General features: G+C 45.1%; 1 protein-coding gene across 2 annotated transcripts; it reads left to right on the forward strand.

The window, feature by feature from the left end:
- The first annotated feature begins 1,761 nt into the window (after positions 1-1,761).
- Positions 1,762-22,872, forward strand: LOC143831890 (fibroleukin-like). Of its 2 annotated transcripts, XM_077325418.1 has the most exons (4): positions 1,762-2,446; positions 14,629-14,673; positions 15,410-15,531; positions 17,481-22,872. In XM_077325418.1, the coding sequence occupies exons 1-4, from the start codon at positions 1,915-1,917 to the stop codon at positions 18,072-18,074; spliced, it is 1,293 nt and encodes a 430-aa protein (XP_077181533.1). In that variant the 5' UTR covers positions 1,762-1,914; the 3' UTR covers positions 18,075-22,872. The 2 variants fall into 2 exon arrangements, with proteins under 2 accessions (XP_077181533.1, XP_077181534.1); XM_077325419.1 differs by lacking the exon at positions 14,629-14,673.
- Positions 22,873-24,566: the final 1,694 nt, after the last annotated feature.

Consider the following 24,566-nt stretch of genomic DNA (forward strand, 5'->3'; position numbering starts at 1 on the left):
CCAGCAGCCGGCTCAAGGTTGACTCAGCCTTCCATCCTTCCGAGGTCGGTAAAATGAGTACCCAGCTTCCTGGGGGGTAAACGGTAATGACTGGGGAAGGCACTGGCAAACCACCCCGTATTGAGTCTGCCATGAAAACGCTGGAGGGCGTCACCCCAAGGGTCAGACATGACCCGGTGCTTGCACAGGGGATACCTTTACCTTTACAACACACTCGGTGGATTTTATCTCCTGTTTATTCTTGGAACTTCTGGCCGCTAGGTTTAATAACTACATGTCTTCTACTCCAACTGACAGGGACTCATATCTTAGTTATTTACGGGATTCACAAACAGTTCACAGTTCAAAACATCGCTCTCACACACCCTCTTTTTCTTTGTTACTCTAACTAGAAAAGTTTCTGTCAAGTAAATGCTCACTCCAGGAATCTGATGAAGAAAACTTGTTAAAATTTTTGGCAGCCTTTGGAAGAGAGCTAATGGCTGATAAATAGACATCTTCATTCATTGATTGACTTTGGTACTTTACAGCTCTTACTTTGGTGCTTTTATTGGCTGCTATACATATTTTCATATGTGTGATGAATTGGTAGGGGGGCTGCAGTGGCGGGACAACGGTGGCAGGTGGCGGGCGGTGGATGGCGTTTTCATTGCTGTATCCATTTTTAAATATCTTTAGCTGCTTAACAAAGCAGAAAGGTGGGGTATAAATATCCCAAATAAATAAACCTGTTCAACCTGTTCATAGTCTGAAGAAGAGTGCTTGAACTTGAAAGCTCACACCTTGAATAAATCTTTGTTGGTCTTAAAGGTGCCACTGGACTCTGATTTTATTATGTTTTGTTAAATAAACCTGTGGTAAAGATGTCCAAACCCCCAAGAGGAGTTGAGCTGGTTTGCCTTCCACACTCTGCACTGGGGTTGTTAACTCCGGGTTAGAAAATTGCTGTGGGGGGGGAGGGGGGAACCTGGGCATTTGAGGGTGGGATTGGCCTCAGCAGGATGTAATGCCATAGAGTCCCCCTTCCAAAGCAGCCCTTTTATCCAGAGCAATTGATCTCAGTAGCCTGGAGATCAATTGTAATTCTGGGAGATCTTCAGGTCCCACATGGAGACTAGAAACCCTATGCAGCACAATTTCCTGGATGGTTTTGGCTCCTAGATTAGGCTCAAGGATGGGCCCTCAACTGGATTCACTGCAAGGCATGCTTCTGTGTCCTCAGAGCTTCTCTTAAGTGGGAAAGTAGGAAATCAATGGCAGATCTTCAAAATATTTGCCTAAAGGAAATGAAAAACAACAGGTCCAGTTGAACAGTGGCACCTTTAAGGTTCACATAGTTTTATTTTAAGGTATAAGCTTTCATGTGCATGCACACGTCCTCATATAACATAGTTTAGTAGGGGACAAATGTACAGTCGTACTCATTTAGAGGAGGCAAGAAAGATATGTGGGTGGCCACTCTGTGCCCATGCCCAGCACCCTCTGTGAGAGAAAGCAGAGCTCCTTTCACTCTGTTTTCACGCTTGTTCACTCTGTTTTCAGGGATTTCCTTCTGGATTTAACATCCACGCAAATTACAGGCCTTGCAAGTCAAGCCCTTGTGGTTATGAGTGAAGTTTGCACAGCAGAACGCTAATCAGCGACTCCCGCCAGAGCCTGGCTTTAATACCCCATGACATGCTAATATACTGGGAAGCCTCAAGCCCTTCTTCATCTGTGTGTCTCTTTCCCCTCCTCCATTCTTCTTTGCAGCTCCCCAATCTCCTCGGTCTCTGCAAGCAGATTGACCCAGCCTGCGTGTGGAATTCCCAGCCCGGAGAAGCTCATTTTCTGAGACAGAAGCAGCCCTTTCGCAGCTCACAGTCTGGCCGTCTTGCAAGCTGAACACATTTCTAGAGGCGGCAGTGAGAGAGAATGAAACTCTTCTCCTCCTTCAGCAAGTCTTTCTTCCTGGTTGTCATCTTTATGGTTCTGCAAGGCTCAGCCATCCTGAATCCAGATGCTCCTGAATGCAGCCTAAGAGATGATCCTGCGTGTCTGGGGTCTCTCGTGGCCATCCCTCCGCCATCATCAGAAGGCAGCTGTGATGGACTGGGGAGCTGCAGACTCCGTGTGCTCATGCCCGAAGAGCTGGCAGTGCCAGAGGAAGTGCCAGATGTCCCCCCCGGGCAACAGCAGCCGATGGAGTTCAAGCAGCTCCTGAGGCACGCTGGAGACATCCACAAACAAAACCCTTTGAGGACAAGGACCCTGATGGAACGGCTCAGCCTGGTGGAGAACAGAGTGTCATCCATGGCTTCAAGTCTGCAGAAATTGCAGGAGGAGGGCCGAATGGATCTGAACCGCCTGGAGGAGCAGCTCAACTCTTTGACAGCCCTGTTGCTGGGGATCCTGTCTGGTTGCAAATTGCCTTGCGGTGAAACAGTCCTGAAAACATCCCTTCTTGGTGAGTAAACTGGAGTTCTTGGCTGCCCGTTTTCTAACTGATCTCTCTTGAGAAGAGGTAGACTCATCTCCAGCAGAACAAATACAACATTGCAATGTTGCTAGGTTTTACCAAGATTGTCAGCACCAAGAGACTCATAGGAGGGAAACCAAGAAGGGCATCAAATGGAATTCCCTGTCCTGATTTTTGACACCCAGCCTGTGCCTAAACATACTCTCTAGTCCCAACAACAGATATTTATACAAAGCTGATGTTCTTTACCTCTGACCCTTCCTAAAACCTATCCTTTTCTTCTAACGATCCTGTGATAATTTTATAGCAGCCTATGTTTAAGACTAAAGCTTGAGTCCAGTGGCACCTTTAAGACCATCAAAGTTAATCTTAAAAGCGCCACTGGACTTTGGTTGGTCTTAAAGGTGCCACTGGAGTCTAGCTGTGTTCTGTTGCTTCAGATTAACATGATTAGCCACCTGGATCTATATATAAGCCTGTGTGTATCATTTCATTTCATACCTGCTTTTCATCAATATGTGGATCCAGGACTGATTACAAATTTAATTAAAGCAATCTATCAAAGAAACATGAGCCTCTTGTGGCGCAGAGTGGTAAGGCAGCGACATGCTGTATGAAGCTGTCTGCCCATGAAGCTGGGAGTTCGATCCCAGCAGCCGGCTCAAGGTTGACTCAGCCTTCCATCCTTCCGAGGTCGGTAAAATGAGGGCCCAGCTTGCTGGGGGGTGAACGGTAATGACTGGGGAAGGCACTGGCAAACCACCCCGTATTGAGTCTGCCATGAAAATGCTAGAGCAGTGGCCCCCAACCTTTCTGAGGTTGGGGACCGGCAGGGCATCGGGGCGCGTCCCGCGGCCCGTGCGGGCCACGCCCACGCATCGGCTGCGCCCGTGGGCCGCGCCCGTGGATCGGGCCGCGCCCGTGGATCGGGCTGAACCCGCGGGCTGCGCCCGTGCATCGGGCCGCGCCCGCATGGGCGCGGCCGGCCCTGATTCCCTCTCCCCGCCCTTCCGCAGTAAGAAGCTTCCCAGGCCGCAAGCTTGCGGCCTGGGAAGTTTTTTACTGCGGGGGGGGCGGGGAGAGGGAGCCGCGGCCCGGCACCCGGGGCGCGGCCCACAGGTTGGGGACCACTGCGCTAGAGGGCATCACCCCAAGGGTCAGACATGACCCGGTGCTTGCACAAGTATCAAAGAAATACTAAAACTAGGAAAATCTGGTAACAACCACAAAACTCTGAGGGCAGCACAGATTAAGACAGATAGGCTTCTCAACAGTCTGTGGCTCCATGGTCACTGGCTTTTCATGCAGAAGGTTCCAGGTTCGGTCCCCAGCATCTCCAGTTAAGAGGCTCAGATAAGAGGTGATGTGAAAGACCTCCACCAGAGATCCTAGAGAGCTCCTGCCAACCATAGTAAATAATCCATCGACAGGCCAATGACTCTGACAGCTTCATGTGTTCAAGGGGGAAGGAGTTCCTCAAAGAAGGCGGACAAGAGCACTACTCCTTAATATTCACAAGCCTGACTTCTGAAGAAGACAAATTATGGAGATGTGGAGGTTCATGCAGGAGAAGGCATCCCTTGAATAAACAGAAATGAAGCCCACTGAGGCTTTAAAGATCAAAAAGAGCACTATGAATTGGTACAAGCTGTTGTGGAGCATACGCCATTTTCACACAGCAGCTTAAATGGCATTGGAGCTGTCCTTGTTCATCGCTTCTCCATTGATAATACAAAAGGGAAAGGAGAGGAGATACAATAGCCTAGCAAATGAGCATTCTGACCAGTGCATGTTTTACATTCTCAGTACATGGTGGTCTTGTGAAGAAGGTACTTCAAGTGTGACCTATGAAAGTACCTTTAAAATGACCAGTTGATCAAATGCAGCTGCTAGGGTTCTTCCTAGGACATCTTGGAGGGCTCACATCCAGCCAGTGCTGAGGCAGCTGCATTGGCTTCCAGTTGCCTACCAGATCAAGTTCAAGATTTTGGTATTGATCTTTAAGGTTATCCACAATCTGGGCCCAATGTATTTGAGGAACTGCCTGATTCCCTATGCTCCAAACAGGGCATTACGCTTTGCGAATTTAAATCGGTTGGAGATCCCTTGCCCACATGACACTTGCGTGGCCTCAACCAGGGCAAGGGCCTTTTTGGTCCTTGCCCCTACCTGGTGGAATGAACTCCCAGAAGAGCTGAGGGCCCTGATTGAACTAACCCAGTTCTGCAGGGCCTGCAAGATGGAGCTCTTCCACCAGGCATTTGGTAGAGGCCAGGCTGAGAAAAGTTCTATAGCCCCTCCTCTGATCTTCCAGTTTAAGACATCTGCCCTGGACATATGACAGATAGGAGGTAGGATTAGAGTGGGTTGGGGAGTGTGCAGATGATTTTTAATGGTATTGGGGTGGGTTTTTTGTTGTTGTTTTATTGTTAGAATTATTGTTGTGAGTCGCCGTGGGTTGGCTGGCCAGGAGCAGTGGCATATAAGTTGAGCAACAGAGCAGCTGCTGAGGATTTGACTGAGTGGGGATGTAGCACAGTTATACCCCCCCCCAAAAAAAAGAGCCAAACAGAGAGGCCCATTCCGTACAAGTTAAAAATAGCAGGAGTGTGGCAAATTGTAAACACTACTAATTTGCAGTTATGCACGACATCACACACAATCTGCCACACTCCTGAAACAGACCCGCAAAAAGTGCTTCGTTGTAGCGCTTACAGGGAAATCCCCCAAAGTGGATTCACCCTCTGGAAAGCAGTACACTCTTGCAAACAATCTGCAACAGTTTCGAAAAAGTTCTGTGCATTACCATTGTTGCGGTTTCAGCAAAGTCCCTCCCCCTGGCTCTCTCCTCTGAACTTCCAGCGAAGCGATCGCCATTTTTTTTTCTCGGAGCGAGCGGAGAGCAACGAGCCGGCGAGCCTTCATTCACCCAGTGAGGCTTCTCCGGCTGCAGTCCCTCCACAGAGCTGCTTTAAAGCTCCCCTCAAGTCACCAAGCACAACACAGCCCCGTTTTCAAATTCCCTCTATTTTCAGCCGAAAATCGTGCCCGTGCACGGGGGGGGGGATTTTTTTTTCACTCAGGGGAGCGTGGTAACGATGAATCGGCAGCTCACACGCCAGCTGCCAGCTAGATGGGTCTCTACATTAGGAGGAATCAAGGAATCAAGGAATCAAGGCATATTCGTTGCAACATGTGTTTTCCTTTTTTAAAAAAACCCGTTCTTAAAGGGAAAGGGGCTTTTCTGGAGCATGGTAACAACCGCCCATTGGCTGCTCATTTGATTGACGGCCAGGGGCGGGACAAAGCATGGAAAAATTGCTTCCTTTCTAATGATTTTTGGTGAGACCAGAAACCTGTGGGAAACGAATGAAATGCAACTGGATTCCACTACAAAGGCAGGTATGCGTTACGCCGAATTGCACTATTTTAAATTCCGCTATTTCTTTCTGTAAGCAATTTGCCACATTGATCCTTGTGAGGAATGGACCAGAGTTTTAACAGTTGCCATTTTTGCTTGTTCATTTATATATTTAAGTATTCAGGATATTTCTATGCTACTCCTTCAGAGTCCTGATGGAGGCACTTTACAATTAAATCAACGTAACAGTGTAAAAACAAGCCATTGAAGCTAAAACAGCCTAAAACATACATAATCAATCTATATTGATAAACATTACAAGAATAGTAAATCAATCTACATGTACAGCATAAAAATATATAATCAATGTAGCATAAAACCTTGGCTAGGCAGGATTCCAGTGTCTGCACAGACTGGAGCAGTTGAATGCCCCCCCCCCCTCTGCATGTGCTAAAGGAAAGGCACCGTGCATAGAAGGGATGGTATGAATTTACCCTCTCTCTGTCTCTGAACATCCAGAGTTTAACAGGCCCAGGCAGTGCTACTTGCCCGGCTTTCTTCTGCTGCTGCTGCTTCTCCGCCTCCCCCTCCTTTACCTCCCCTCCCCTCCCCATTTCTTCTGCCTGACATGTTCCACTCCTCCTCTCTTTGAAGTCTGACATCCCAACAGTTTACATTCCTGCTGGAATTCCAGACAGCTGGATGCTGTATTAGAAAGAAACGTTTGAGGGGCTCACTGCTGACTTTTACAGCTGTCAGGCTGTCTGGGGCTGTAAAGGGAACTATTCTCTCTCTTTCGAACACAATCCCCCCACTGTTTTCTGTTTCCTCAGATTGGACCTCCAGATAGTGCCCTCTCCCCCTTGACATCCTCCCTTCTGATTATGCCGGGCCAAAAGATGAATAGAAAGAGAGATGGAGATGTTATCATGGGAGAGGGGAGGGATGGCATTGGGCCAGCGACCCTTGGAAAGCCTATGGGGTGGGGGGTGGGGAAAGAGGACAAGATCAGTCGGCTTTCATTTAGACATATATCTAGAAAAATAATACATTTTTAAAAACCACAGTTCTGTAATTGGTTTGTAAAAATACACCATCCATTTCTGGTGAACCACCATAGTGTAGAAAGCCGGTCAGACGCAAGCTAGAAAACCCACATCCATATTCTTACTTAGGGTCATATAAGAAAAGCCCAGCTGTATCGAACCAGTAGGCATCCTAGACCAACATCCTGGTTCACCCAATGGCCAGCAAACAAGGAATAGAGGCCTTCCCCTGATGCTGTTTCTTAAACCTGGAATTCAGAAGGCCACTGCCCCTGGGTAGAGTGGTTCCCTTTGGCCTGTATTCTATGAACCTGTTCAATCTCTTTTTAAAGCTTGAGCCAGAGAACCTGGATGGAATTTTTACTGCAAGGAATGCTACATAGCTTGTGTACTCTTATGAGACACTGTAGTCTCCATGGCAAGAGGTGTATTTTTCTACTGAATCTGACTCTTCAATGGGAGGGCATTGGGTTGGACCAGCACAGCACTTCCACAAGCACAAGGATTTCTGCCCATGGAGCATGGATTTCTCAGCTGCCTCCTCCGACAGCGGACCCAAATCCTGTTCCTGGGGATGGTGTCTCCCGGAGAAGCAGGAATTCAGGAAACGCTTCAGGCTGCTGTGGAAAGAGGAGACAAGCAAGTCCACAACCTGAAGTGTTTGTGTCTACAGAAGAACCATGTTGGATCCAGCCTGTGATCCATAAAGGTCAAAGGATATATGAAAGCAGCAGCCCGCCCCCTTTAAATGTAGATACTACCTGACCACAGAGTTACTGAGTAGTGTTTGAAGAGTAATGGGGGAATGTGGATGCTGAATCTTCCTACCCACAACTTACTTTTATGGAGTTTTGTTTCCCCAAAGTAATTTTTTTCCCTCCTAGTTGGGCTTCAGCTCTCGGAGAGAAGCACCTTGGATGAGGGACTGGGATTGAGGGAATATTCTGCACCCCACACCCATAGGCTACTTTTATTTTTTAAATTGAATCTGTCCTTTCCTCAAGACTTACACTTGAAGAGGCTAAACAACTGCCATTATACCTAACTTACTATTATAAAGTCAACAGCATTTAGCAGTCATCAGGGCTGATTCTGCACTTACTTTGTTTATTCCATTGTGGGTCCTGCTGAATTCAGATCGATTTGAACTCGGGTCTTCCTCTATCCCCCCCTCCCCATTGAAACAGAAAAGTGTTCTACACATGATTAGGGATGTCCGGGGGGGGGGGGAGCCAGGCATAGCAAGAGCCTCTTTCTTTCTTTTCTTGAAGGTGGGGGGAGGATTGGAGACAGCAGAGGAGGGGGAATAAATCCAAGAGGAAAATCTCTGTCGAGAGAAGTTAGAGCTTCTGGAGTTTCTGCTGAAAGAAATTAGGGCTTCCCCTTTAAGTGAAGCCTTTCAGCCTGGGAACCAGGAACTGATACCATGGCCAATCAGGGCTTTTCTACAGTGTTGGAGGCTTGGCAGCAAATTATTTTAGGGAAAGCAGACAGCTGCATGCTTACTCAGGCCGATTTTTCAAATATCAAGGGTTATATCCACTCCAGGATATTGCTGGAGAAAGGTAGGGTCACTCCGAATCAATCATGCTTGTTGCAGATAAAAAATTTAAATCGCCCAAATTAAAATTGAAATTGCATTCAGTGTAGATGTCAAGGATTGAATCGACCTAGGACTGGAATAAAAGCTCCATACGGATTCAACCCAGGATTCACAATATGCTGTGATGCAGTGAGGTGTTAAGAAACCAGAGGCATTGGAGTGAGTGACTCACCATGCCTGGACATGGGGGTGGGGGCATACCATCACTCTAAATTGTGTATAGGTGTTATGTCCTTGAATGGGATGCCTCCCTTTGTCTTAACCTGGGAGCTGCCCAGAATTAATGGAGATAATTTAATAAAAAATATTTTACCTCTGTCCTCTACTCTCTTTCTCTTTTTGCTCTCTGCTTATAGGCTTTCATGGAGACATGTCTCTGCACAATTCTCTTTAGATGCATGGTGCTCATATTCCCACGCACATGATGCCAGCAAGCTGGTCGTTTGTAACAGGGAAAGTACTCTTTAGACTGGGGTTCTCGCCTTTTGACTGCAATGTGAAAATGAACAGGATCTACTTGAATAAGTTTACCCTTTTTTTGCAAAATACTTCTTGGGAGATTTATTTACTGCCCTCAATATCATGCTTCTATGACTATGCAACCTCTGCTGTATTAACCTAATATCTCAGTGAGAAGATCACATTTCACTGGCATTGGTTCATTCACTCTTTGATGTGTCTGATCCCAACATGTTGGCAGTCATAACTAATGTAGCCCCAGCAGAGCTCAGATGAGTTAATGGCTTCCCCCCACTGTGCATCACATTGCCCTTAATCCTGTTGATTCTTATCTGCCATTCTTTTCCTTGGCCACCCTGTTTGTGAAATCCTTTCTGTTGTGATAGAAGGTTTAGTTTTAAGAAGATATCCCCTTATATTAGTCTACTGTGTTAATTTGAAGACCTGCCTTAAGGTCATATGTTCAGGGAGGCAGTTCAGTTTGTTGGGAGTGCTTGCATAAACCTGTCGGAGTTGCTCCTTAGGTATAAAACTGTTTGAACTCCTCCTCCTGGTTTCTGTTTTGGAAGCCACAAACATTAATTACACTTTCCAAACTCTTGGGATTTTGTCATTTTTTTTCCTTTGGCCACAATGTTTGTAAGATCCTTTCCAAACTTTTGGGATTTTGTCATTCTAGATTATTTGATTTAATTTTGTTTTAAATATGTTATCTTACTCCTCTACTAAAGTAAGGACTCAAAGAGTCTTACAATGGACAAACGGTTTAAGTATACACGCACAACACAATACCATCCAACATTCTCGTCTGGTGCTTTTTCCACCAGCAACAAACTACAAGCCATAGATTATGAGCCCAGGTCTCTTTGGCTCTTGCCCTTCAGCTGGCACCAAAGGCTCATCCCTCAGTCCAAACCCAACATGCAAAAACCTGTGCAGAAGGGAGAGAGAGAAGCCAAGTCCTGGTCTTAAGCAACTGGCTCTGTGAGGATGCTATGACTTTAAGTGGGTGGTGCTTAATGCTATTGATCTCTACCTGTTAATGAGTTGCCAGCCAAATACTCCACCTGAATTCATGGCTAGGTGTCTGGGAGCTGTGACAAAATGGATCCAGCAAAGCTGCCTGAAGCTCAACCCTCTGAAGACGGAAGGGACCAGAAGAGGAAGCAAATCTCCCGTGTTGTGATGGAGTGCAGCTGGTAGCTACACGTACTGTCAAGAACTTAAGGGTGCCTCTAAATACCCATCTCACTATGGAGATTCAGGTCACAAAGGTGGCTTTCCATGTGTTTATCCACCTGGGAACTCTGGGGGACAGTGATCATGTCCTCCTGGATTCCTTTTGAGATGGAGGACCAAGGAAGTTCCTAGTTAGACATGTATGTTAGACTTTCATAGAGCAGGTTAATAAACCCAGAGACATAAGAGTCCTCTAAAGAAGAGTATCTGTAGGTTCCTAGGCACTAGGTCAGCCATCAGAGAGGCCAAAGCTGGGAGTGAGCTGAGATTAGCCAGGGAAGCCCACTATAACAAGAAAAGCTTCTTCAGATATGTAAGGTAAATGAGGCAATAGATCTGTTGGGTGAAGATGGAGAGACTCTGAAAAAGAGCAGAAAGCAGAAAGGCTCAGTACCTATTTTTCTTCTGTGTTTTCCCAAAAGAATATGAACACATCTAGGGATCGTAGTAGGCAAGGTATAATGTCTGGGTGGTGGGTTGACTTGGACAGAGAGATTGTCAAGAGGCACCTGCCTATACTGGATGAGTTCAAATTCCATGGGCTGGATGTTGTACACCCAAGAGTGCTCAAAGAACTTTCTTGAGAGCTTGCAGAACCCTTGTTAATCATCTTTAGGACCTTTTGGAGGACTGGAGAGGTGCAAGAAGACTGGAGGAGAGCAAATGTTATCCCAATCTTCAAAAAAGGAGGACAGATGACTCGGGAAACTACAAGCCAGTGACTCTGACTTAAATTGCAGGGAAGATTATGGAGCAGATTTCAAAGGGGGTGATCTGCAAATATCTGAAGGACCATTTGTTGATCTGGGGAAGTTTTTTTATGTATTGTTTTATGTATTGTTCTCTGTTATAATGTAAACCGCCCTGAGCCTCCGGGGAGGGCGGTATAGAAGTATGATAAATAAATAAATAATATAAGTCAGTACGGATTGTTTCCAAAAGGTCCTGCCAGACCAACCTGGTTTCCTTCTTCGACCAAGTGATGGGCTAATTAGTTCTTGGAAACTCTGTTAATGTTGTTTACCTGGATTTCAGTAAGACTTTTAACAAGGTTCCCCGTGATGTTCTGATGGGGAAACTGGAGCCCTGTAGAATGGATTTTTGGATGGTTAGGTGTATAGGGAACTGGCTAGAAAACTGCACCCAAAGATTAGTTGTCAATGGTATTTCATCAGATTGGAGGGAGGTGAGCACTGGGGTGCCACAGGGCTTGGTACTGGGTCTGGTACTTTTCAACATTTTTATCAATGTTCTGGATGAGAGGGTGGAGGAACTACTCATTAAATTTGCAGATAACACCAAATTGAGAGGAGTAGCAAACAACAAGATCTGAACACGCTGGAAAAGTGGGCAAACAAGAACAAGATGCAATTCAATAAAGAGAAGTGTAGAGCTTTACATTTGGATCACACAAATGAGAAGCATGGATACTGACTGGGAGATACACTTCTGGGTAGCAGTGTGTGTGATTGTGATCTTGGAGTACTTATGGACTGTAAGCTAAATATTAGCAGACAGTGTGATGCGATAGTAAATAAGGCAAATGCAGTCTTGAGCTGTATCAAAAGAAGCATCACATCAAAATCACAAGATGTCATAGTCCCACTGTATACTGCATTGGCCAGATCCCACCTGGAGTAGTGTGTGCAGTCCTGGCAGCCTCACTTCAAAAAGGATGTGGACAAAATTGAGAGGGTTCAAAGGAGAGTGACAAGGAGAGTGATCCAGAGCCAGGGGATCAGACCTTATGAGGAAGAGTTGAGGGACTTGGAAATGTTCAGCCAGGAGAAGAGGAGGTTATGAGAACTGTCTTTAACTATTTGAAAGGTTGTGAGAGGAGGGCAGGGAAAGGTTCCTGTTGTCAGTAAAGAATAGAACCCGCAGTAATGGGTTCAAACTACATGGAGAACAATATCAGCTAGATACTAAGGGGGGATTTCACAGTCAGAGTAGTTCAGCAGTGGGATGGGCTGCCTTAAGGAGGTGGGGAACCCGTCTCTCACTGGCAGTCTTCAAATAGTGGCTGGACAGATACTTATCCTTGATGCTTTAGGCTGATCCTGCATTGAGCAGTGGGTTGGACTAGATGGCCTGTCTAGCCCCTTCCAACTTTATGATTCTATTGTTCCAAGTATTTTTAATGTTATAGCAATTTGTGTCAATTCCTGCATGAATGTGTATTGCCATTGTCCAGGAATTAACTAATGATGAAATGATGTAAGAAATGTATTGATAACTGAGTGCTTCCTGAGGAGAACTCAGAAAATAGATCCAGTTACAGATTCAGGGTAAAGGCAAACATTATGTTTCCTTGACCACCTCATGAAAAGGAAGGACTCCCTGGAGAAGAGCCTAATGCTGGGAGCAATTGAGGGCAAAAGAAGAAGGGGGCGACAGAGAATTAGGTGGCTGGGTGGAGTCACTGAAGCAGTAGGTGCAAACTTAAATGGACTCTGGGGAATGGTGGAGGACAGGAAGGCCTGAAGGATCATTGTCCATGGGGTCACGATGGGTCAGACATGACTTTACAACAAATGTCTCAAGAGTGGTATCAGCAATTTAAAAGCACCATCCCTGCCAGCAACACATGTATGCATTTGTTTCGCTGTCCCAGAATAGTTTCTGAAGACTTCAGGTTCCTACCACTGTTCAGGCTGAATCAGGTGACAGACAATTCCTCCTCTGTGAAAGGAGATGAGAGAGAGAGGTGTGTTCATAACTGCCTCAGCCTCCTGTTGGCTAGCTACTATGATTATCACTGGAGTGAAGCCAGACACATCCTTTAATTGTTCTCAGAGCTGTTTTTCAACTTTTAATACATTTTTCAAATAAAGAGTATAGGCACACAAAAGCTGCATCGATCTTTGAAAGATGGACAAAACACACAAGCAGTGCTCTGGGGTTTAAAGATATTGCTTTTACGAACAGTTTTTCAGTGGACATAATGTGACACCTGTCTCTGACACAAGAGCTAATATTTCCTGGTTTAAAAAAAAAATTTTTTTCAAGGGGAAAGCTGGTCGTAGTCTTGAAACTGCTGGCTTCTTTTGCTCTTCCCATTCTGAAGCAGAGCTCCCTCTGAGTTTCCTTGGATATGTCTTGTTATCTTGTTTTAATTGTTGGGCTGGAGATGCAACAACTGAAGCAGATTCTTGAAGGAGACTCTGGCACTCAATCCATATCAGTCAGGGTGGAGATGGTGCTGATTTCCTTAACGGATGATCTCTGGTCCCAGCTGGATAGGGCTGGTTCAACTGTCCTCGGGATGTTAGACCTGCATTTGATGTGGTTGATCATGACTTGTTGGCCCACCATCTTGCCAGGACCAGCATATCCCTTCAGTGGCTGTGCTCCTTCCTCTGGGACAGGACACAGTGGCTGGCTTTAGGGGATGAGTTATCACATTATTTCCATCTCCCCTGTGGGCTTTCACAGGGGGCAGTTTATTTAACATCTGTATACACCCTCTGGCCCAGAGTTATCGGCTGGGGTGTTATCAATATGAGGATGGAGCTCTTCCACGAGGTCAACATGGTCATCGGCTGCTCCCTATTAGCGCACTGAGGAGATTATACACCTTCTGTTAAGGGGAGGTGGGGGGTGGTATTTTATTCTGCTGCCTGCATGTGTGTATGGGTTTTTAATGGTTTTATGGGTTTTTTATTGTGGGGTATGAATTTTGTTACCCACCACGAGCTGGCCACGGGAGTGGCGGGTAAAAGTCAAATTATAAAGAATTAAAAAAATATATATGGGGAAATCACTCAGAAAATGTTATATCACTTTCCAAACTATCTCTGCTCATCTCTAGGGGGAGTGCAGAAAGAAACCAGGTTGTGAATTGTTGGCCTTGCAAAACCTAGAAAGCCCAAGATACTTTCCCACATATAAGCTTAAAGAGATAACCTTTTTCCTTTGTGGCTAGCTTACAGAAATTCGCGGTCACATATCTCAGGATGAAATGGGGTAGCATCACTCTTTTCCCTAGAAGATGTCTGTGCTTTGCGTTGTCCTTTTGGATGACTAAGATATGAATAGAATAGTGTCCCCCTTCCTTCATTTGAAAGCTGGTCATTGTGAAATACATGAGATGTGGATAGTTCTTTCCTGCAAGTTAAATACGAGTTTTCCAAAGGACTGTCTCCTTTAGGTTGCAGGACAAAATTCAAGAGGCCCAGTCCTTTGTCACATCTCTGTCTTTGGATGGCTGTCTGGCAGAATATAACTGGTCACTGAGTTGTACAGGACCTCTCTTGTTCGTAGCATTCTAGGCAGCGGCATGCACTGGTAGACTCTGCATTGAAACTGGGATGTGGATGTAACAGATGGATTCAAACATTAGCAAGTCTGTAGAAGAAGGCTGGAGAGACTCCATCATTAGGGATCAGAAGTGGAGAAGACAATGCTTATCACAAGAAGTATTTTGCAGGAACTTCACTGACTCCAAGTACCTTTTTTTCAGATATAGGAAAAGACCATAAGACTGAAGAGACACCAGCACTTTCGGGTTAGTAGAAGTCAGCCCTCTCTTTCTCATGCCAGCACAATTGATTTATTATTAGGGTTGCCAACTCTGGGATGAGAAATACCTAGAGATTTTGGGAGTGGAAGCTGAGGAGGGCGGGGTTTGGGACGGAACTTCAGTTGGGTACAATGCCACCAAGTGGCCTTTGAGGTGATCTTTGTTGCCCGGAGATCAGTGTAATCAAGAGAGATCCACCCATTACTTGCTGGTCGGCATCCCTAACCGTTATTATGCATGGCTGTTCTGGAAGACATAACAAAGGGGGGAAAGAAGAAGGGCCTTAGGGGAGGGTAATAGCCATCCTGGTTGGCCAGATTAAGCCCTATGCACATGAACCTCCAAAGTGCCAAGATCATCCAACTTTGCATCCGCATGTTGGTCATAATGGTTTACTGGGATCTAAATATATAGATTCCTGTGCACATAGGTTTGGCCTTTGACTAGAGGCCCTATGTAACCATTATGTCCAAGGTGTGGAGATGAGAGTGGGTAGACAGATCTACAGTTGTACTCCCCAACCATAGACAGACTCTACTCATTTGGGAGGCACTGGTGTCTAGGGGCCATCTTTCTTACCAAGCAGAATGCCTCTCTATTCTGTTTCCCTAGCTATCATCAAGTTGATAGGCATTCTTCAAAGCAGGTAGCACATCCAGGACTGTGTCCCATTGTCAGGCCCTAGTGGCTTACCATAGTTCACTATGTCATCTCCTTCCAGTGGAACCTTCTGAAAAATCCGAGCACACCTACCCTCGAGATTGTGCTGAGATTCACAAGCAGGGCATCCAGGACAGTGGGATTTACACCATCCAGCCTATTCCTCTCCGCCAACCCTTTGAGGTAAGGTAGGTAATTTCAGGCATGCACCCAAATATGCTAGTTGGATCACCACCTGCCAAGTATAGTCTGCCCCATTCAGCCAGAGGTCGCACCATCATAGTGCCTACGCAACTTCTTGCTCCGATATTGTGTGGCACCATAGCCCATTTAAGTTGTGCAATGATACTACTTCTTAAGGCCCCCCCCCTTAAGAAGTAGATACGATCACACCTCCAAACATCTTGGTGACAATCAGCTATGGTACTCCCTTGCCACTCCTGCTGGTAGTTGCATTTGGTGTGATGTTGCAATTCTGCCATGTTACATTTTTGTGCTTTTTTGTATTACTGTTATTTTAATTGGGTTTTATTCGGGGTTTTATTGTATATGGGGGCTGATGTGACCTGCCACGAGCTGGCTTGCTGGGAAATAAATTGAAATAATAGTAATAGTAATAGTAATAGTAATAGTAATAGTAATAGTAATAGTAATAGTAATAGTAATAGTAATAGTAATAGTAATAGTAATAGTAATAGTAATAGTAATAATATGTACCCAAGGTGGATGGTAGTTTCAATTCATCCAGAGTAAGTGCAAAGGACCACTCCAGCCCCCTGCTTGTTTCTTGCTGGCGCAAACTCGCATGCACTGCAACTGCAGTGCGTGCGCGGCGCCTGGGCCGCCGTCTCTCCCCCCACCCTTGAAGGTGGTCCTCAACCACAAAAAGGTTGGGGACTGCTGGTGTAAAGTACCTGGAAATGCTTTACAAACAGACTTCTATGTCATTGAACTCATCAGACCAATGGAACATTTATTAAAGGAGGCATGCTGTCCCTCATAGCAGGGAAACACAACCCCCTCCTTAATATCCACCACATATCTTTGGTTCCAACCAAGCCAACACATGTGGATTCCTTGGGTCTCTATGCATGCAGTGCTTTTGAAAATTCTGAAATCCCACTGATTAACTGCGTGGTAAGCAGGGAGGCAGGGACTAAACCTCTCCCTATTTTAAAGAGGAATTCTAGAGAATTAAAAAGAATAAATTCCAGAACATTGAAAAGGAACAAATGAAATGTCACAAAATCGTAATATTCAGTACTAAAACAAATAATAGCTAACCACGCACTCATGTGCAAGAGCTCCAGTCACCACCAAATTAAAGTAAAATTAACTGGTGCCTGGATGTGTGGTGGTACAAACTTGTCTCTTGCTACTCATCATGGCAAGGCCAATGGCTAAGCATGTATTTCTATAGATCCAGTCCATAAAAGGCAAGCAAAAGTAGAGTTAATCCAAGAATGATGAATAGGCTTTCTGTGAAGCCAAAATGGCAGTGGTCGATAAGGGAACTATCATTTGTATGATTAAAGAATCTTTCTCAGCCCTCGGTCATGAAGCAATGGGTTTCATCAAGGATAAGCCTTGAAACCAAAGCAAAGTCTGAGACAAATGATGTATCTCAGAGACATTTAGATCATTTTTATATTGGCTTCATAAAAGAATCCCTGGAACTGTATTTTGATAAAGGGAATGAAAGTTCCATTAGAAATGCGTAGGCCCCTGATCCAGCATCCCCCAGGCTTCACATGACCTGGGGGTTTAAGCAAACACAGGCAAACATAGGCAGGAGGAAGCCACCTTGTCTGGAAGATGGTGTCATCATGGCATGATGCAAGTTTGTCATGGAAATAGGGTTGCCAGCCTCCAGGTGGTAGCTGGAGATCTACCAGAATTACAACTGGTCACCAAACAATAGAAATCAGTTCCCCTGGAGAAAATGGCTGCTTTTGAATGTGAACTGTATAATTTTATATACACCTGAAATCCCATCCTCCTCAGGGTCCAACCCCCCCCTCCCCCCTCCATCTCCAAGTATTTCCCAACACAGAGCTGGCAACTTTAGGTGGTTTGATTCTGTTTGGGTGCTTCTGTTGCTCGCTGATGACACTCATCTTTTGTACTCTCAGGCATACTGTGACATGGTGACAGATGGCGGTGGATGGACTGTGATCCAGCGCCGGCAGGATGGTGCTGTGGATTTCAACTGCACTTGGCAAGAGTACAGGCATGGGTTTGGCAGCTTGCAAGGGGAGCATTGGCTGGGCAACGAGCACCTCCATAGCTTAACCCGCCTGGGTCAGCATATCCTACGCATAGAGTTGGAGGACTGGCATGGTGTCAAGCGGCATGCCATTTACCGCCGATTCAAAGTGGCCAGTGAGGCCAACAAATATCGCCTGACAGCCCGGGAATATCAGGGCAGTGCTGGCAATGCCCTGGGCTACAGTCGCAACTACAACCATGACCACAAATGTTTCACCACCTGGGACAGTGACAACGACAACTACCCTATGGGCAATTGTGGGGCGTACTATGGAGCTGGCTGGTGGTTTGACTCCTGCCTAGCAGCCAACCTCAATGGGAAATACCACCGGGGACGCTACAGTGGGGTGACCACCGGCATCTACTGGGGAACATGGTACATTTTGATTGACAAAAGGACCAATCAGAAGTATTCCTTCAAGAAGGTGGAGATGAAGACCAGACCACTCAGCTTTTAAGAGCAGTCCACAGCCAAAACAATGCACACAGAACCTGTAGCAGGAAAAGGATCTTCTCATCAGGAGATCAAAGTGAGCAGAAGATGTTAACCTGCTACTGAGATTGGCAGGTCTAAAGCAAAGGGAGAAGTTGACCATTTCATTCAAAATAGGATAAAGCCTTAGTCATGGTGGGTAGTTTTGCCTAGACTCGAGGGAGGGACAGTATAAACATTATCTCCAAACCACTCACAGACTTTGTCCTTAGTAATACTTAGCAAGTCCTAGTCCTGCAACCACCATCTTGAATCAGAGCTGCAGAGCTTTGCTGCCTCTCTCATAACTGAGGTAGAGCACAGGCTCCTTCATGGACTATGGTGACATCCATCGCCATTTCATCAGACATGGCAGCCACTGGAAAAGGCTTCCTTTTAGTGAATGCTGAGTTCCTGATGGGCTTAGTCTCACAGGCAATGTTGGCTGATCAGGAAGCTATGCTTTGTTTTGAGTAGGAATCAGGGCAAGGGAGTGGGTCCAAGTTGTACATAGTATGAAGGCTTTTGTGGACATGACTCCCCCATCATTTGCATCTCTCACCACCAGCCCTCAAGGACATTATATTGAGCTTTACAGAAAAGATTATGAGCATCTTAATATGATCTGAATGTCCCTCATACTTAACTTCCAAGGGACAGATGTCAAAATCAGGGATCAGCCCTAGAATCCCTACTCCTTTATTTCATGTGTGCAAAGAGAAGTTAAGAATGCCTTTGAGCACAATACAAAGGCATTTGGATGTCTAATTTGCCTTTTCTAGATACTGGAAGAAAATTGATCCTGTACTCAAGCTTTCCAGTCATGCCAGTTTGCATGTTGTACTTGCTTGGTCAGGAGTCCACTTGCTCACTTTAGAAAAGAGACAGGAAAATTAGAGGAAGCAGATATCATGCTACTGTTGAACATACACCATTCCCACACAATGCAAATGCATTTTTCTGTTAGCCTAGAACTTGGCCCTTGATCTGGAAGATTAAGAAGATTTTACTCACAGTTCGCCTGAGCCACAGGTCGTAGCTTCAAATTATATAAAAAAGTACCAGCTCCTAATTTTGTCAGAGAAAAAAAAATGCATAGGGATAGCCATATTACTGTAATGATAGCCCAAAGAAGGTGTGTTATGGCATTATAAGTACTAAAAGATTAATCTAAATGTTTTGCTGGCATTTCCCTTTGATTTTGAAGAATGGCAGTGGATGTTTTCCTCCATGGGTCTTCTGCCCTTTTAGTCTTTATGCATAGAGGCGGACCTATTTTGTCCTATGCAAACTACAGAAGGGTCCTCTTTTCAGATGACTGCACATATTGTGCATGTATCAGTAAGCACCTGGCAGTACAGTTGTTCATACTTCCTGTAACAAAACTGCTTGAGTAGATCTGGGCTGGTATCCAGATTTGGTGCCGGGTCTGAGCCCTAAGATAATCTCTGTAAATCAGCCACCATATATTAGATTAAGGCAGGCTTTATCAATCAGGGTTTCGTGAAACCCTAGGGTTTCTTAGTGACCCTGGAAGGGTTTCCTGAACGGGTGGGAGTGAATTCATTTATATATATTTTTTAAATTTGTTAAATATTTATTGGGTGATATGACCTTATATGGTCATGTTGATCAACCTACCCCCTTCCCAAAACAGCCAATGATGGGGCTGGAGGGGGTGGGAAATGGAGGGGTCCCAGACAGGCATGTTTACAGCTATGTTTCCCAACCATATTCTGTACGATTGCACCACTTATAGGGTTTCTCGAAGCCTGAAGAATGTTTCAGAGGTTTCTCAACGGTAAAAAAGTCGAAAAAGGCTGAATTAAGCGGCTGTTTGTTTGGCTCCAGAAAAAATAACTAGCATTGAAGTAACGTTAGTTGCTTCAAATCAGTATATTCCAAACTTTTTGATGCCTCAGGGGCAGAGATTTTCTCTGGCTGAAAACCAGTAGCATACTTATATACTCAGAAAGACTGCCTGAGCTACCATAATAAAGAGTAGCTATCCTCCTTGAAAGATGGGGAAAGTGCAGTCAGAGAGGGCTCAAAAATGAGAGCAATCCTTTTGGACAATGGCAAGGCATTTAGAATCCCCTTTACCTGTAGCAGAGGGAATCCCAGTACAACTGTGTTCCCTCTTCCTGGCACGATTTCACTTTCCCCCTCTTGACAGGAAGGAAAGGGGGCAGTGCTTTCCAGCACTTCACCAACAGCAGAGTGGATGATAAATCCCCAAAGATGGCTTCATTCCTCAAGGCTTATTGATTCCATTCCTAGCACTGAGTTTGGGACCACCGCTTCAGACTGCACAAAAATAAGACTGGCCAGTGGTTCTGTATGACATTATCAAAAAGATCTTTCAAGCAATTCTGGGCTCTGAAATCCCTAGAGGTTCAATCCTCAGGAACTGATCAAACTAAAAGCAGCACACAAATCTGTGGGACCCAAGGATGACATTATGACGGCCTCCATCTTTTCTTTTTTTAAGACTCCAAAATAGTATCTATATGAGGCGTCAGAATACCAGACTGGCTTCTCTGCATCTTTTCCGGTTTTGTTACCATCTCCGACAAATGGTTAAAATATGTTAAAAGGATTCTGAAGTTGGAGCGAAAACTGCAATGTATAACATAGCATATGAAATTGCCTTAATACATTGATTGTGCTAGCTGATATCATCTACTCTGGCCAGCAGCAACTTTTCAATGTCTCAGGCAGAAAAGTCTTGCCTAACACCTGCAATCTGAGGCCCACCTTAACTGGAGCTGGCCGGAATTTAACCTGAGACTACCTGTGAATTTGAGGCGGTTGCAATACCACCGGGCAGCATATCCCTTTCAAAGTGCTATTAAAGCTGGAAGCCAGATTCTGAATTCCATCTCTCACCTTCATACATTGGCTAATTTCTTTTTTTTAATATAGAAGAGCTGATGGTGCATTTGTGTGTTACCTTTTTTGGTTGCTTTCCTTGCCTGGGGTCATGCCTGGGACTGGCCTTGTGAAATGGCAACATGCTATAATTCCAGAAGAGATGCCCCAGGACTTCAAAGCCAAAGCAAGAATGGGACAGGTGCTGAAGCTCACACAGATAATTGCAGCTTCCTCTTAATGCTTTTGACAAGGCAACAGGAATGTGGTCATTGGCACTGCTTGCAGTCCCAAAACTGAATATTCGAGCACCGGTAGAATGGAAGTTACCAGAACTGTGGCACCCAAAACAATTGGGGAGAGGGAGAGAACTAGCCAATGGGGACAGGTGCTGTTGTTTCTCCCATAATTCACATCTATAACAAGAGAATCACACATGTTAAAAGTTGCCTCACTATGATTACCAGTCCAAGGTCCCCTTTCCACACAGCAAGGGGTGTAGGAATCTATTCCAAACCAGACAGAAGCCAACGTTAATGTGATATGGATTTTCTATGCAATTGCTTTGTTTTGTGCTTAGAACCACACAATTACTTCTATAATATGGGTGGCATGACTAGAAAATTCAGATCTTAGGATGCCCCACAGACCAACTGGCTGGGGTATTTAAATTCATCCTCAAGGAATAGGAGTATTTTCTCAGAAAGCTACACACGGACAAAAGGAGGTATTCAAGGGGATATCATGCTTCAGAAGTACTTTAAAGAAACTGTATTTAATATTGAAGCAAAGGCAATTGGGAATTTGTTCTTGATAGCTCAGCATGTTGCTTTCTCCAGTTCATACTGAGAAAAGCTCTCTGTACAAAGTTGTGGTAGCTCTTATAGTGACAACCAGTTCAAAAAATGTTATTGAACTGCCAAGGTAGAAAAAAAGAGCAAAATTATTTTTCCACTTGGCTCAGGCGACTAAAATGTACAGCGCCACCTGGTGTACAGTTTGGGCCTGAATCCTATTTGCATATGTAGGGCTTTATACTGTCTTCTCAACTTTTTTACCATTGAGAAGCCCCTGAAACATTTTCCAGACTTTGAGAAACCACAGAAATGGCACCATCATGCAGAATATGGCTGCTAAGTATAGTTGTGTACACACCCACCCAGAGCCCCTTCCCCTTTCCACCCCCTTCAGATCTATCATTAGCCGTTTTGGGAGTGGGGAGCGGGTCATCATGAGCATATATGGTCTCATCACCGAAACTCTGGTTGAGAAAGCCTGGTCTAAGCATACTATTAAGGAGGTCGCCACAAGAAACCTCTTAAGGGACAACCAGCGCAGATTTAAAGGCAGTGCTGTGGCAATCAAGTGTGTGTAGCTGCAAAGGCAATCATATAATCACAGAACTGGAAGGGAACTCCAGGGCCATCTAGTCCAACCCCCTGCACAATGCAGGAAATTCACAACTATCTGCTCACCTCCTGTGGCTCAGATGATGCATTAGAATATGTATTCTGTCCCACCTTGACACCATGCAGAAAGCTACTTGCACATCTCCTGAATTAAGTGGTTGTAATAGATAGGTTGGAGCAGGCAGGGGTAGTCAAACTGCAGCCCTCCAGATGTCCATGGACTACAATTCACTGGCAGGGGCTCCTGGGAATTGTAGTCCTTGGAGGGCCGCAGTTTGACTACCCCTGGGTTAGAGTCTGCCTCTTCCTATGAACCACCAATGAAAACTGATGGGATGTTGGAGATAGTTGGAAGATAGTAGGCAGCTAGAAAGTCCAAGAGGGTAAAGTGTATGTCTGACTAAGTGACACTGGGGTTAAGATCAGCTTAAAATGAAATGGAAAGGTGAGCTTGTAACCAAGGAACAGTTCAAAAGTTTAAAGTAAAGAAACACTGTAACCTCTTCTTTACTTCAATGTTTTGTTCAAACCTCAAATAAAAGTAACTCGTTTGTTTAATCTTATGGTTTTATATAATCCTGTCTCAGGGAAAGACACATGTACCTTCACAGGCTCTAAGTCTGCAATTTTTAGGATATGAATAAATGGTGACAGTGTGTGAACGGAAGAGTATATGAGCCCTCAACACTAATAATTCAGTCAAATGTTTGAGTGCATACCTGTTATCAGAGGCCACCCTGCCTGCTGGTATCTCTGCAAGAGAGGGGACCTGAAAGGTGAAATACTTATGGCTCTCAAAGGATGTTAAAAAAGAGAAGAAGGGTAGCAATGTGTGACAGCTGGACCTACTTGTAACTCTGAACCTGAGAGGTGCAGAGGGAGGGAGACACTCTGTGTGGGTGAAGAAGGGGTGTCACAGTGGTATTATAAGGACAAAAGAGTAGCACCACTGGATCAGACCAGTTCACCTAGTCCAGCACTCTGATTAGTCATTCTGTGATGCAGAACAGTAGATTAATTTGACCTTCAGACTGATCCAAGAGGTCTCTTTGTATGTTCTTATATAGTTTCTAAAAAATTCTCTAGAAGCTACATGCTGTCATATGATTTAATGCATAGCAATCTATCCCTGCTTCCTTAGAAGAGTTTGATTTACCCTATATACTCACATATAAGCCTAGTTTTTCAGCACCTTTTTTCACACTGAAAAAGCCCCCTGCTCGGCTTATACAGTAATTGAAATAAAAGCCTGCTCCAGCCAGCCGATTGTTGCTCTGGCAGCTTGTAGGACATCAACGGTTTGACTGAGGGACTCTGATTTTTTTTTTCCTTTTGCCTTCACTTCTTCCTCTTCTTAATCACTTCTTCCAAACTATTATTTTGGTTTCTGTGGGTGTAAAGCAGGGTACAAAAACCAGCAGCTATTCATCCTCTTGACTGTTCTGTATTTGTTTGGGGGGGGGGCTGAAGGCTGGATGGGAGAACCTGTGATGATGGAGCATTTCCCGCCCCAGTTTATATGTGAGTCAATAACTTTGCCCAGATTTTGTGGTAAAATTGGGTGCCTCTGCTTATATGCGGATCTGCTTATATGCGAGTATATACAGGCCCATTCTGCACAAGGATCAATGTGGCAAATTGCTTGCAGAAAGAAATAACGGAATTTAAAATAGTGGAATTAGGCGTAACGCATATCTGCCTTTGTAGTGGAAACCAGTAGCGTTTCAATGTGGCCAAAAATAAAGGGAACTTGCAAACAGGGCTGTGTTGTGCTTGGTGACTTAGGGGAGCTTTAAAGCAGCTCTGTGGAGGGACTGCAGCCGGAGAAGCCTCGCTGGGTGAATGAAGGCTCGCCGGCTCGTTGTTCTCCGCTCACTCCGAGAAAAAAAAATGGCGATTGCTTCGCCGGAAGTTTAGAGGAGAGAGCCAGGGGAAGGGACTTTGCTGAAACCGCAACAATGTTGACGCACAGGTCTTTTTCGCTAGTGTTGCAGATTGCTTGCAAAAGTGTAGCGCTTTTCGGAGGGTGAATCCACTTTTCCGGATTCCCCTTTAACGGCTACAATGAATCGCTTTTTGCGGATCGGTTTCAGGAGTGTGGCAGATTGTGTGCGACATCGTGCATAACTGCAAATTAGTAGCGTTTACAATTTGCCACACTCCTGCTACATTTAACTTGTGCGGAATGGGCCACAGTA

This window comes from Paroedura picta, chromosome 3 (genome assembly GCF_049243985.1).
Source record: "Paroedura picta isolate Pp20150507F chromosome 3, Ppicta_v3.0, whole genome shotgun sequence".
NCBI lineage: Eukaryota > Metazoa > Chordata > Lepidosauria > Squamata > Gekkonidae > Paroedura > Paroedura picta.

Bases quoted from the DNA above. Each gene is read 5' to 3' on its own strand.
- LOC143831890 (XM_077325418.1), top strand. From the start codon at position 1,915: ATGAAACTCTTCTCCTCCTTCAGCAAGTCTTTCTTCCTGGTTGTCATC. The intron at 2,447-14,628 runs GTGAGTAAACTG...CCTTTTTTTCAG, and splicing joins CCTGAAAACATCCCTTCTTG to ATATAGGAAAAGACCATAAG. The intron at 14,674-15,409 runs GTTAGTAGAAGT...ATCTCCTTCCAG, and splicing joins AGAGACACCAGCACTTTCGG to TGGAACCTTCTGAAAAATCC.